Raw genomic sequence first — 14,745 nt, forward strand, 5'->3', positions numbered from 1 at the left:
GTGAGTTTGAGGCCAGCCTGGGCTACAGAGTGAGATCCAGGACAGGCACCAAAGCTACCCAGAGAAACCCTGTCTTGAAAAAGCAGAATACAACAACAAAAAAGAGATCATGGCATGGCTTAGGGCTCCTTCCCAATGCTTCTGTAACTAGAGCTTTGTCTGTGTTCACAGACATTGAGAATTCTCATTTGAAACCAGTCAGCCTTCTACTTCTGCTGTTGGCTGTGGCGGTGAGAACCATGTGATCAGCATTGGCCTTTCTAGACACTAAGATGGACACTACATAGCTTGAGGACTGCTATAGTCTGAATCTCAAACATTCATACATTGAACATTAATCATCAATTCAACAGTATTAAGGAACATGGCCCCTTGGAGAAGAAGTCAAAATGCTCAGCCATCATGCATGAATTAGTACTCTTACAACAAGGCTGAATGGGGCCCTACCAGGTCCTCATTGGCTTCCTTGATCTGTCCACCAATTGAGAACAGGATGTTCTCGTCTTGGGAAAAAGCTACCAAAGTGCCATCGTAATAAAAAGTATAGTGCTCACCCAGACACCAACCCTAATGACACCTTGTTCTTGGATTTTCCAATCTCTAGAACTGTGAGAGCAAAGTTCTTAAACTTGCTCAGGTTTAGGGATTTTATTTCAACAGCACAAGCAGCTAAGATACAGGCCAAGTATCAGCAAGCTGGCAACCACATTAGGATTCTTGCTAGTTGCCATATTACCTTAAGGGAATAACTGCTAACGGGTTGCTATGGTTTGGAGGTTAAATGTCCCCCCAAAGAACAGGCCATTAGTCTGTAGTCATTGGGAGGTTGTGAAACCTTTAGGAGGTGGGGTGTAGGAGGGTGTCATACCACTGGGATACCCTTAAAGGAGATACTGGGCTCCTGGCCCCTGCTGGTTTCTACTTTGCCTCCTAACTACTAGGAACCAAACAACTTCGCTCCTGTATGAGGGGTGTGGGAAACCCGAAAACTAACACGGTCTGTGTTGCGTGATGGGCACAGGGAGAGACTGGGCAAAGTGATTCATACCCTCACCTGGACCACAAAGAATAGCTGGAGAACAAAAGTGCTAACCAGACGAACTACAGCCAGCAGACATCACTTTTCTGCTGCCCAGTGTGATATACAACACTGCCGTGGAGTGGTGAGGTACACTGCCTCATTGGGGCCTTAAGTACAGAGGAATTACAGACACTCTGGGAAGCCGAGGGAAACTGTGAGGGGGTGCTTGTCATATACATACCAGAGAGCTCAGCTTCTCCTGCAGCTGCGGGTCCCCAGTGTCCAGGCAGTCTTCCACGGCTGTGCGCTTTCCCTCTATTAGTCCTGGTTCTCCTGACTATTCCCCTAGTGAGTATAACCTTAGTTAAGCTATTCCCCAAAAGCTAAGGAGCATTTAACATACCGTCTCTGGGGGAAGATACAACCTTCATCATATTGTATTACAGCACTGGGCATTTAACAAGAGCTTGGTGAATGAGTCAATGTGTGAAAACATATTCCTAGCAGGGTGAACAGAGAAAATAATAAAACTTACTTTTGCATTCAACAAATATTTATTAAAACAACAGTGAATAAGGCTTGTCCCTCTGCTCTCAGGACCTGGTGCAGAGAGGCAGACAATCACAATGGTACAGTGGAATCACAGTTGAATAAGTACTATCCATCGAGGTATAGACAAAGTACTTTGGAGGCACAATAGGAGAGATTTGGGGGGGGGGCAATTATCTAATTTATGCCTGCACAGGGGATCCAGGGAAGGCTCCAGAGAAGACATCTATGAATGCTCTTGAAGGAATGAAGTCACCAGGTGTCTAAGAAAGGAACCTTGCAGGCGGGGGTTATATTGATCTAAGTAAGGCTAGGGAAGTCAGGGACTCAGGAATCAGGAATGGGGACGGGGTGGGCAGGAAGAGGGTTAAGGAGTTAGCAGGACTGTTAAACCACAAAGCCATAGTTCTACTGTAGAAGTTAAAGAGCTTGCTTCCCCATGAGGCAAAAGACTGAAAGCAGGGAGGGTAGGAGTTTCTTAGCATGGGTCCCTGCTACTTTCTCAGTCAGACCATGGGGCTGAAACACCAAAAGCCAGAACTTCACAGTTATGATCTAATTTCTCTAAGCCACAAAATTATTAAAAGCCCCGTTTCAGAAGCTAAGGATGTATAAGAGTAATGAGTTCTAAATGGGAAAAATCTTAATGTCACCACTTTTTCCAATATAGTTAATTCTGCATTGACATTAAACTAAAAAAATACATATGTTCACAAACCATTTTTATCTTATCATTACTCTCTCTTTCATTATATCTTTTATATCCATCTATATTCCAATATACTTAAGTACAAAATAAAAATTTCAACTTTCAAGTACATTCTTATTTACATGTTCTTTCAGTTGTCAATTTGTGAATATTCTTTTTAAACTTAAAATTTGTTTGAATTTATGTAAGATTCTCAACATTTTAAAATTTCGCTTTTTGGAATCTTTAAAGCCAATTTTCTGTTTCCTTGAATTGTTCTAAACTTTCTTCCTTTAAACTATTTTATCTGATTTTAACTTAAAATTTCATTTCATTCTATATTTTGACTTTTTTTTTTTTACTATTACAGGCATACTTTTGTAAATTTTGGTAAATTTTTAGAATCTATGCATTTTCACTTTAAACATTGGGTCTTTAAAAGATTTTCTTTTACTATTTTTAAATTAAATTGTTTCAATAACTACCTTATAAATTTTCATATTTTGTCTTAAATTGTAAGAATTTCTAAATACTCTATTTTCACATACTAACAATTTCAAATCATTTTAAATTAAAAACATTTAAAAAATATTTCTTCTAAAATACTTAACTTAAAATTTTGACATTTAAAACGTTCTCTTAAAACTTTCAAAAGTATTTTTTAACGTTTTTCTTTTAAAGCTTTAAAGTTTTTCTCTTAAAATATTTGGTTTTTTTCAGACTATTTGTGCACTCATAACTGGAACTACAATCAATTAAAAACCCCTTTCCTAAAGATCTCCCCCACACTTAACACAATATCTTTGAAGAAATAAAGAGCACATAGGAATTTGATTTTATTCGCACCTCCCTCCACCTTGAGACTTCACTTAATTTGCTTTATGTGACCCTTTTCAACCTCTCCTCCCTTCCCCCCAATTCTTAAGGCTAAATGGTCACTGGTAATTCAATGTCTTCTTCCCATAGACCCACGGAACAGGGTTCCTTTTTGCCAAAGTGTCACTTATATAGGTGTTACGGTTACTGTCCACTCCAGGTAGATTTTTGTGTTTCTTTAAGAGGTGCTGGTTGTTGTCCATCCAGGTAGGTGTGTGTATCATTGCAGGATCCTTACTCTGTTTTTCTGGAAAGCGTCTGGGTAAGATTATTCTCAATATCCTGCCTGTGATAGAACAGTAAGTACCCTTCACTACGGAGTAACTCCTCCATTGTAGCCTTCGTCACGACAGCGTCATCACAGCTGAACCACTGGTCCTTTTCTTGACGTATAAAGCTGGTGTAGTGACCACTTTCCAAAGTTCCGTGGTGGTTAATCACCGCAAACAGAGAATACTTATTCTCACTGGGCACACAGTCTGCTAAGGGCTGGCCTTTCATTATGCTTTCCTTAGTAGAAGCCAGAAAGGGTGTCATGTCCAGCTCCAAAGGAAACGAGATAAAAGTATTAATCTTGCGTCTCTGTTTGCCTAAATGTTCAAACCTTTTGAGATGAAAGCAGGCCACGATTGGTAATTTCTTCATTGTGAGCTGCTTGGTAGATTCCTGGTAGCTTTGGCATCGACTGCACTTGATTTTGGCACTGCTTCCCAGGTCCTCTGGCCTTGTAAACCACTGTAGGCAATCTGTAAGCGAGGGGACTCTTGGTTTGTGGCCAGCCCTACGCACTGCGCTACTAGCTCTCTCTGAGGTATAGTAAGAGCCAGGCAAATCCAGACTGATGTCCCAGCAGGGGTCTATAGTGGTGGAGACACCGTGACAGACTTTACAGGTCAAATCTGACTGCAGGCCCCCTGTGAAGATTTGGTCTATGATGCAGTTACAGTGGTTGGGGTTACTTTCCTGCTCTGTGCTGTCGTCTCCGCTGTGTCTATGCAGCATATCTAATATTGCAATAAGGAACTCATGAGCATCTTGCTGCCTGTACCCAGCTAGATGTTCCGCATGAATCCATATCAGGTGCAGTAATTTATAGGGAACATGAGGACTTTGGTTCCCAGAGTACATCGCTTGAAAAAGTGAACACATTTCACAGACCAAACACAAGCTGGGACTTGTCATAGTACATTTGTGTTTGTCAGAAAGGAAAAAATCTTTCAGTAGCGGAATGTAGGTAAGTGCCTGGACAATACAATTCATAAAGCAAGTGTTTCCAAGATTGATTAACCCTCTGGGGCCTACAGTATAATACACTGTCTTTTTCCTCCTCTTTTTCTTGGGTTTTACCAGTGTGGTCTCCTGTTCTTTTGCCTCATAGGTTGATTGATTTTCTTCAACCTCCAATGTCATATACTGCTGATAAGAAATGTCTATTGCAGTGGAAGGCAATAGTCCCAGAATTTTCTCTTTTGTTTCTTTGGCAATCTGTTCTATATCTTTGTCATATACATAATCCTTACACATAAAGCAATATATAACCCCATGATAGAGGTCAACTGCTAAATTGTGTTGTTTTATCTCTGCATGTCTATGAATATGTTTCTCAGTAAAGCATCCGAAATATACACAGGACAGACACAAGTGAAGTCTGTTCTTATGGGTATTACACACATAACAGATGCATGATTTGGCCTTACGTTTCCTAGTTTCCGGTGTCCCACTCCAAATGAAACGCTGATAGATCATCCGCAGGTTCTTCCGCCAGTTTTTGGCTACTTTAAAGCTTTCTACATGGGAACAGCCCATGGGCCCCTTATCAGACCCAACCTCCAGTAACCTGTTCTCTGCGACATCTGGATCCCCAGAGTAGACTTGGTCACTAGAGCAGCTTTTTCGTATTTGGGGTCTGGGTGCAGGCCTGGATCTACGCCTGGATTTGCGCCGGGCCACCGACCGCAGCGGGGGCGGGGGTGAAGGTGGCGGCGCTGGCGGGGGAGGCGGAGGTTTGGCGGGAGGCGGGGGTGGGGCCTTGAGCCCACGCCCTCCCCTGGAGCGGGACCTGGGCTGGGGCCGAGGGCGGGGCTTGCGGCGCGGGCAAACCGAGCTGGAGCTGGTGTGACAAGCAGCCGGGCTGGAAGGGAGCACCTTCTCCTCGCTGCCACTGCCCCTCCTTGTTAAGTTCTCCGACGTGGGCTTGGGCTCCGGCCACTGCTCCGGCTTCATCTCCCGGGCTCCCTGTGTACCCCGCATCGTCTGCTCCATTTCTGCTGCTTTCTCAGCCGCCTGCTCCAAACAGGCTCCTCGACCGCCTCCCGAACTCCAACTGGCGAAGGAGCGGGAGGACCGGGACGCTTCTCGAACGTGGGCCATCGGCTCACTCCCAAGCCTGGGAAGAAACGCGTCTGGAAATGAGCTGTGACTGTGGGTGGAGGGAGACAGGAACTCGTGTGGACGGCCAGCCCGGCGTCATGGCCACGGCGCCGTTAGCCTCAGCCCCTCCCCCTGCACCGGGGCTCCGCCCCTGCACCGGGGCTCGCGTGGCGTGCCGAGCCCGCGGCTACCTGCTCCAAAGGCCGCCAGAACTGCGGGTACGGGGGAGGGGGAAGGGGGGCTGGCCTGAGCTTTAGGGTGAAAAGGATGGCAACTCTTTATAAAAGGCACAACCCCCTGTCTTTTTCGGCGCTCTGTGCAGCCCCGCTGTGGTGCACCTTTCCCTATGTTCTTTCCTTGCATCTTTAAAACCCTTGAGTCAACGATGTATGTTAAATATGGCTGAAAGGAGGTTATCTTTGGAAAAACTGACTCAGTAGAAGAAAGTGTCCCCAGGCTCCTTTCTTACCTATGCTTCAGCCTCTACTCCTAAGCGCACTTGCTGTATGCCACGCTCTAGCGCCCTCTCTTGCTCTTTCGTGCCTGTGCCCTCACACCCCATTTCTTGCTCCTGTCCTCTCATTTCCTAGGGTTTCCCCCAGAATTCAGACTCCCTTCACGCATGACCACCCCCATCCACAGTGCGCGACCCCCAAAGTGCCTGCTCCCTCCCCCAACCTCCGCAGCTTCCCGGCCCGACCCGCGGATTTGTAAAAAGGTCTGGGTTGTTACCTGGGGCCCCAAGGCGCTTGATCTAGAAAGTCAGCTGCTGCTGCTGTCCAGGCGCTCCTCTGCCAGTCTTCTCTCTGACCTCTCCTCAGGGCTGGTCACAAGGGGGCCGCCCCCTGGCCCCTCCCATCTCCACGTATGGGCCCCCAGCCCCGGATTCAGGCCTCCAGCAGTGATGAATGGCACCGCTGTCCCCCTAGGCAGAAAAAACCTTTCCTGAAAGGGATTCTACCAGAGGTAACAACAGCCACAGATTTTAGAGAAAGCTCTTGAACAGGCTCAGGCTTCACCTGGCTATGGCAATCTCTACAGGGGAAAAAAAAAAAAAAAAGAAAAAAAAGAAAAAAAAAAGAAAAAAGAAACTAGAAAAAACAACAAAAACTAACCAAGGTTAGGGATTTACCAAGATGGCATATTCTACAGTATTCCTTCCGGAACCTGTAAGATTCAGATCTGAAGAGTAGAGTGGAGAGGTTATTATCGAGAGAGTGGGGGAGAGGAAAAAAAAAAAAAAAACAAGCACATGATTCAGGCTGAAATAGACCTCAGCCCAGCAACTTGCTGCTTCTACAGGGAAAAACCATAAACACATTGAGCCTTAGTTCATTGGTCAAAGACAGAATAATCATAACGTGTTTACACTGAGTGGCAGCGTATACGTTCTCCCTGTCATCCTTACCGTTTGTAACCCTAGTATTCTGTGCTCAGGTTCAAAGCAGTAGATAGCACATTGCCTGGCGTCAGCACACTTAAAAACACTACTATGGGTGAATGTGTAAAGAACCCCCTGAACAGGGTGCTCTGCCTGTTCAGATCCAGAGAGCTTCGCTGCAGAGCTGATCCCAGAATTATTTTATCAAGTTCTCTCCATTGTATGTCCACATACAGTGGTGCAACAAGTATCTTAGATGTATGCTGATAAAGGAAATATTGGAACCAGGAAAATGTCTGTCTAGCTATTTGCTACATTGTCTCAGAATCTGAAAAATACCTTCCTTACTGAAACCTAACACTGTTCAGTCTGCCTACCTGGGACTGTTCTCCTACAGTGATCTCAATGCCCTCAGGCCAGCATCCCAGAGGGGAGATTGTAGCCTCTGCCTGCCCTAACAAGGACTATGGGAACAGCACTATCAACCGAGTCCACACCTTTGGGGACTCATACCACAGACTCAGGTTTTTCCAGGATTCTGACATCCCTCTATGATTTCCCCTCCTTTCTACCTAGCTGCAATGATTTATCCTCTAGTGAACCTTCTCATAACACGTAAGTCAGGAGATGGGAGACGGGGTTGGGTGAGTGGGGGGGGGGACAACATATCAAACCCCTTTCAACATTGCAGCCAGGGCTGCTGGGGAAATATTTACACAACCTCTTCCCAAGATTACGTGTCTATGCCAACCAAACATCCCCAGGTGTCTACTCAAAGAAAGACTTTCCGCTGAAAGTCTGTTGCTGGCTAGGTTGGGAGGGATGGAACACCAGCCATGTCCTTTTTGACTTTTCATCCCTCCTTATTGATGTGGGAGTTACCTAAGGCCTGAGAGGGTAGATCCCAAATGGATCCTAGAAGAGGCTAAAAATCCAGAGTTAAGAAAAACAAACAAAACATTGTTCAGTAGGATGAAGAGGGATCCCAAAGAGACACAAGAAGCCCACTTCCAAAAATGAATTGTTCTCTGTATTCAAGTGATGTGAATGTCCCATACAAAAGCTGCACATTGTGAAAAGTGACAGTCACATTCTGTTATATATATGGCTCAAACAAATAAAACTTGATGGTGGTCAACAATTTAAATGCTCAAACTGAAATTCCAGGGGATCATAGTTGTGGAATAATAGAAATTACAAAATGTCTTCATCTGAAAAGTAGGCTGCCTTTGGGACGTATCCCAACATCCCCTTTCACCCCAGTGTGTGTGTGTGTGTGTGTGTGTGTGTGTGTGTGTGTGTGTGTGTGTGAGAGAGAGAGAGAGAGAGAGAGAGAGAGAGAGAGAGAGAGATGAAACAGCGAAGACTCAACATTCACTATTGCTTGCACAATTCTCTTATATAGGCCACTTTAGACTGATTCCTTGAATCACTTCAGTGTGATCTCATCAAACTAAATGTCCTCTCCATTAAAGGTGATGTGTGGGGGGACAATTTTACCTCAAAAGGCAACATTGCTTAGATGTGTGAACATTGGCAGCCAGGTCTCCAGAAATGCCACGACTTTCTGTGCCTGAGGTTTGCTGTGTCAGTCAATGAAGAATTTGTATCAATGAATCCTTATTATCTGCTGCCCATGGACAAAAATGTCCATGCCATTTGAAACTGCATACAGAACACTGTACATCTTGATACGTGAAGTCAGCCTTTTCAAGGGAAAGGAGTTTTTAAAGCTTCTGGGTAATTTCAACTTGTAAACTAAAAGTTGGGGTGCACAGAATTTATGCTCTTGCTAGAGGAGTGGAGACTATCTTGTTCCACATGGCTGCTTTGGGGAGGTGATTTTTCCCTCCTTGAAGTCTGAAGCTGTCTGATTTGAAGACATTAGTTATTTTTTGCCACATGAAGTGTTTCTTGCCATTGGACACATAACGTGGGATAAGTGAGGTGTAGTTCAGGCCTCTGTGGGACCTCTTCAGAGATCCTAAACTGTTTTAGGAGAAATAGCTGAGAAATGTGTCATTTAGTGTCATCTTCCTGTGTGCTCTGACCTTCAGCACTTGCAAACAGGTAAGACATCCCCCTTGTCCCACATTCAAAACCTCACGACATAGGTAGGCTGACGTTTCAAGATCTTTTCTGTGGACGACAACAATGGCTGCTACCACTTAGTCCCATGTCCGAGTACTAACCTGAGGCCGACATGGTGTGAAGAAAACAAGAGATGGCAATGTTCTCTCACTGCGTGGGTCTCAGAATCACAGTGAGGAGCACGAAATTCCTTACAATAGTACAGAGAGTACAAGGTGGGCATCCTGTTTACTGGATCAAATCTTTCAATGCTCTGTAATGGGGAGCTGCAGAATGAATGGAAACAGGCAGGTTTACATTGGCCCTGTCTTTTTAGTGTGCATATGGAGGAGAAAAGTCACACTTGCTTAGAGACAAAGAATCGAGGATCCTTTCTCTCTGTTCTTTCTTTGAGGCAGATGGCATTCTGTGTGTCCTAAGCTGTATTGAACTCATAGTCCTTCTCTCTCTCTCTCTCTCTCTCTCTCTCTCTCTCTCTCTCTCTCCAAGTGTTGGGCTGGGTAGGTGTACAGGCTCATGCCTAGCATTCCTTTGCTTCCTGTGTTTCTGGGTTCATGGAAGTCTTCAGAGGAATGGAGACTGTTGCCTTCCAAGATGAATGTCCTAAGCTGGGGGAACAAGGTTGGTGTGAGTCAATTGACTTGCTGTATGCTGCAGGTGCAGTTTGTTCTGGGGATCACCACTAGAGCTGCCAGGCAACCCTGTGCCTGAAAGATTCCAATCATGGCCTGTGACCGCAGGGTCTCTCTTTGATCTCCTGATTCAGAAAGGCAAACTTTGCTTGTTTCCACAGAGCAGTTGTAGGAAAGGAACAAAGTGGGGTTTTGGTCCAGGGTGACCAGTCTATGATTGCCCAGAGGCCTCTGTTTTCAGGGGGACTATGGTGTCCCATGGTGGTTAATGGACCTCATCCCCTCCGTACCACACCTGACACAAAGGTTTTGCTATTTTCATCTGTGATGCGGTCCATTGGAGTAGGAGGAAATGGTCGTGGAAATCAGGATGGGTTCTCTCTACCTCTCAGTCTTCTCCATTACAATTGATTGTACTGCCTGTCCGTGATGTTTCTGCCACTCACACCCTCGTTTGTGGTGTGTGCCACGAATTATGGGCTGAGGCACTGTGCGTGAGCTGGATGCTAGAAGGAGCAAGTGTCCTGGGTGTCAGGTCTCAACCCTGGACCACATGCTCCTGACCTGCTGTGTCCACCACCCACCTCACAGTGTTCTAGTGACTGGAGACTTGAGGCCTTCCCACCTGCTGTTAGAATCCACCAGGCCTGTGTAGGCAGGATGCTGTGGAGTTCAAGGGCCTGCTGCAAATCCTTGTGCATGTGTGCTTAAGTGAGCTGTGCTATTTTCAGTGTTTCTGCAACTGGGTGGGAGTCACTGCCATGCCTGCTTTTACAACTGAGAGACATAAAGGGGAAAACGCTCACACATAACCAACACTTCTGGGGTCGTCTTGGACACTTATCACATAGGTTCACTGTTGAAAAGGGAATGTCTGTTGCTTTCATTCTTCACAGGAACGTATATGGGTATGTATAATATTCATGGGAGTGGACTTAGGGTTAGAATGTGATTTTTCTGAATGCAGAAATGTGCATACTGACATCCACTAAAGAGCAACAAAGAAGTTCAAACTCTCTGATTACTGTTGTGTGTAGATTGTATCACAAGGCAGATGATGTGGAGTGAATATGCGTCCAACTCTTCATTTCCCACAGAGGGAGGTTTTTGATCTCCACTTCTTAAAATTGGACTTTACACATGCATCCACACACACATGCACCCACACACATAGCACCATCTACCCAAGTACTTAAGTGTGCCTCCCACATACACAGACTCTGGGAATTTGACTCAGGTGCTAAGAACCTCATCTCACCCCTGGGTATGGTATTTGATTCTGTACTCTGGAAAGATTGTCACCCCCACCTCTGGGAAGGAAGTGGGTCTTCAGGGACAGAGCAGCTGTTAGCCAGAAGGACCTTCCTGGTGCAAGAATCCTTTACTAAGTTGCTATTGCCCTGAAAAGGGTCCTGACTATTTTGGAAAAGGATACCTTCCTTGTGACCCTGAAAAGCCTATGTGTGTCTTGATGGCTTCTCTGCTAAACTCAGAAAAAAAAATTCTGTCACCTGGCTTTTTCTTACTGCGGGTTCCTGTGAGAGTGTGTGCATTCATGTGCATGCGTGTGAGTGTGTGTTAAAGTACAGCGCAGGCAATTGCCTTACCCTGAGACATACATTTTATATATATATATAGCTTGTTTGTCCTTCAAAGGCAATGACAATCAGCGGATCCCATGTAAATAAGAAGGTCTCAATCAAAGCTTAGGAAGACATTCCCTTCCTTCCCTGTGTGGCTTCTTGGGTCTGGAGGGTGGCTTCCTCTGTGTGCTGGCAGCTGTGTTTGGAAGGAGGCCTAGAGACCTGTCCTCAGGATATGTTTGTGTTCCATTTGCTGTTGTTCCCACGACAGGGCAAGTTTGCTATTCTCCTGTCCTGGTTTCTGGCCCCCAGCCACTGCCGGCCCCTCACTAGTCTGAGCATTTGAGTGTTTTAAAATTTTCTGATAATCTATTATGGAAATTCTCAAACCCATGAAAGCAGAAAGTGTGCTACAATGTAATCAGTGCACTCCATGTACCCATTAGGCTCAAGAGTCATCAGCTTCAACAATCATTAACTTTTTTCAATTCTTGTTTCATCTTTCCTCCATCATCATCCCCGCCTCCTGGGCCCTGCTGAGGAGCCAAGTACACACATCAAATCCTTTCCTCCAGGAATAAACAGATAAGGACATTTTTAAACATACCCTCCGAGCCATAGCATAGTCAGGAAAATGAGCAGGGGTTCCTCAACATCACCCCAGTCCACTCCTCTCTCTAGTCCCAGTTGTCCTGGGAAGGTTTTCAGGGGATGTGAAGGTCTATGCCTGTTCCTGTGGGTGCTGTGCCTGTCAGATTTACAACGAAATTCGTTCCTTTGTTGGGGGAAAGACAAGCTGTTTTGAGGGGGGAGGATATCGCTCAGGGTCTTGGCTTAGAAGGACAGGTGGGGGATGGCAGGAGTTAAGGATTCCCTGTCTCATGAGCCTGGTGGTTGACCCTGGATGCTTCTGGAAACCACAGCTTCTCCTATCTGAAGTGTGTCTTTCCACACGTTTTTGCCTTAGTCAGCCTGTTCAGTAGGTGAGCAAATAGACACAAAGGGCCTCAGAAGGACCACGTGCCTTTTACTGCCATGTGGCGGGGTTCGACCTTCCCCAGTGCATAATCTCTGTCTGAACACATTTCTCTGGAAAACACAAACCAGTTCTAACTGCCCTTGCTTGCTTCCTTCTGACCCTTCAGTGGACCAGACTGTGACAAATCCCGGCAGGATGACTAGGAAACTTTGCTTGTCCCTGACCTAAGGGTAAATATTCCCCATGGGGTGTGGCGATGATGGGATGCAAGAGGACTTTTACCTCAATTTTATGGACAAACAGACAGCTCAAATATCACTTTAAAATTCCACAGATCTGATAAATATTGCCTCATGACCTAAGGGCTTAGGCTTTTCTGAAAACTTGACCAGTGGATACCAGGTGCCCACCTGGCCTCGGGAGCTCATTGTCTCTGCCTTGGTTTAGTGAGAAAGGGAGCAGTGATGATGATGGTCCCCACAGATGTGTCTGCCAGGGTTGGGCAATGTCCACAAGCAACTGGATGATGGGGACACTATATTTATATGAGAAACACAGTTTACCATTCTTCTGCATGGATCTTTGGTCTTCCAATAGCCCTAGGGGTGGACAGTATGTGTGCTCCCTTTAGGAGATGGAGCATGCTGGGGAAGAGACGGGAGGCCGTTGTGAAGCAGACTTCAGTCTCCAACAGTGAAAGAGTAAGGGAAAATGCTTTCCTCCCATAGGAAGTTGTAGCAGGATTCACAGGAAGTGGGAAGGCTTGAGGAAAAGTAAGTTAGGGAAGGAAGGAGGGCTGGAGGGTGAAAGAACAGAGACTGAGAATGGAGGTGTGTTTGGGGGAGGTAGAGGCAGGAATTCAGGGCCACAGACAGAGACACACAGGGAGAAATCTGTTTAAATCTGAGTGACTCACCATGTGTTCATGAAAATGTTGTAAGCGGATGTGTAGGAAAGTTGCAGTGGGGGGCTGTAGCCCCCCAATATGGAGGCCTCAGTTAATGCAGGGAGATGATAGTTTACTGCAGTCTAGCTGAGAGATGCCACATGGACTCATACCTGCACCCCCAAACCCCAAACCACCCATGTCCTCTGTTAGCAGAGGTTGAGACTGTATCAGAGGAGATCAGAATGGAGCTCCGTTGCTAGGGACCTTGACAAGCACATTGTAAACTTGGCATGGGGACACACCCTATAATCCCAGCTCTGGGGAAGCAGAGGCAGGAAGATCAGAATTTGAGATGCATAGTGACTTCAAGGCCAACTCAGGCTTCTTGAAACAATCTCTCACAACGCCAGGTCCACACAACCACTACCACCACCTCAACCAAAAAGCATTGTCCTAGTTAGCCACTTTTTTCATGCCAGGGTTCATGGGCCATCTCAGAGTTTTGGTCAGCACAACTTATTCACCCTGATTAAATGACAGGGAATTTGGAGTATCTCAGTCTACAAGTGGGTTGGACAGACACACAGGGAGGCCACAAGAAGGCAATGGACTGATTGGACAGAAATTGTAGAAATTCTACACATTATCATTTGATATAACATCCATTCAAGGAGCGTGTGTGTGTGTGTGTGTGTGTGTGTGTGTGTGTGTGTGTGTGTGTGTGTGTTTGTGTGTGTGCGCGCGCGCGCTTCTTGATGGCAATTCTGTAAGAGTCCAGTGTGTGAGACCTACAATGTGTGGTCTACTAAGTACACAAGATCTTGAGTCATGCTTCCAAATACTCCTTTAGTGGTGAGTGCTCATTTCTCCCCAGGGTTCTAAGAAATGCTCACAAGTGGAGTTAGTTCAGGAAAACACTAGATAGTGTTCTGCCACTGTTCTAGATGTGGGTGGTGTGATAGAAAGTTGTTGGCAGGAAGGTGAGTCCTCTAAAACCCCTAGAGAGACCCCATCCTGTGTTCCAGCAGTCATCCTTGCTGCTCCTGACCTGGGAGGTGCTTCCACCTGAAATCAGTTTTTGCTTTCCCAGTGGGTTTCTCTGCTTCCCTGTCTGTCACTGCATGCCCTTCATGCTTTCCATGAAGAGGTCAGTTGAGTTGGTATTGGGGTCTGCCCCAATGCAGTATGGCCTAATCATGACTAATGACAGCTAGGAACGTTTGGAACTTTGAAACACTACATTTGAGGGTGGAGTACCATTCAGCCCACAGACAGATTCTGATGAAGAATATTAAGGCCTGTTGCAATAGCGAATTTCACACTGGACACTCACATTGCAGATCACCTCAAGTTAATGCTGAACTTTCTTCATGAAGCCACATGTTCAGAAAAGTAGCAGTCCAATAAGAAAGCAATACCCAACTTGCACAGACACATCCTCAGGACCAGAAATCTAGCACTCAGCCTGAACGGGACCCAGAAATTCCCCTGCTGAAAGTGACTCCCTTCCTCCAGGCTCCCAATTTCTACATAGGGAGGAAATGATGTAAATAGACTGTAGAATTAACACAGTTACTTCAAATTTAGTGGCTCAAGTGGAAGGGACTGAAGATCCTTTACCCCCGTAAGTGATCACCTCTCATTCCCACTGGAGTATATACTTGAAATGCAAGAGTCAATGTGCAG

At 45.8% G+C, this 14,745-nt stretch overlaps 1 protein-coding gene across 1 annotated transcript; it reads right to left on the reverse strand.

Annotated features, from left to right (window-relative positions):
• Positions 1-1,556: 1,556 nt before the first annotated feature.
• On the reverse strand, positions 1,557-6,338 carry Usp51 (ubiquitin specific peptidase 51). The gene is made up of 2 exons (XM_006994905.4): positions 6,237-6,338; positions 1,557-5,520 (listed from the first exon to the last, which is right to left on the reverse strand). Exon 2 carries the CDS (start codon positions 5,502-5,504, stop codon positions 3,369-3,371), a length of 2,136 nt encoding a protein of 711 aa, XP_006994967.1. The 5' UTR covers positions 5,505-5,520; positions 6,237-6,338; the 3' UTR covers positions 1,557-3,368.
• Between the last annotated feature and the right edge of the window lie 8,407 nt (positions 6,339-14,745).

Source organism: Peromyscus maniculatus, chromosome X, assembly GCF_049852395.1.
Source record: "Peromyscus maniculatus bairdii isolate BWxNUB_F1_BW_parent chromosome X, HU_Pman_BW_mat_3.1, whole genome shotgun sequence".
NCBI classification, from domain to species: domain Eukaryota; kingdom Metazoa; phylum Chordata; class Mammalia; order Rodentia; family Cricetidae; genus Peromyscus; species Peromyscus maniculatus.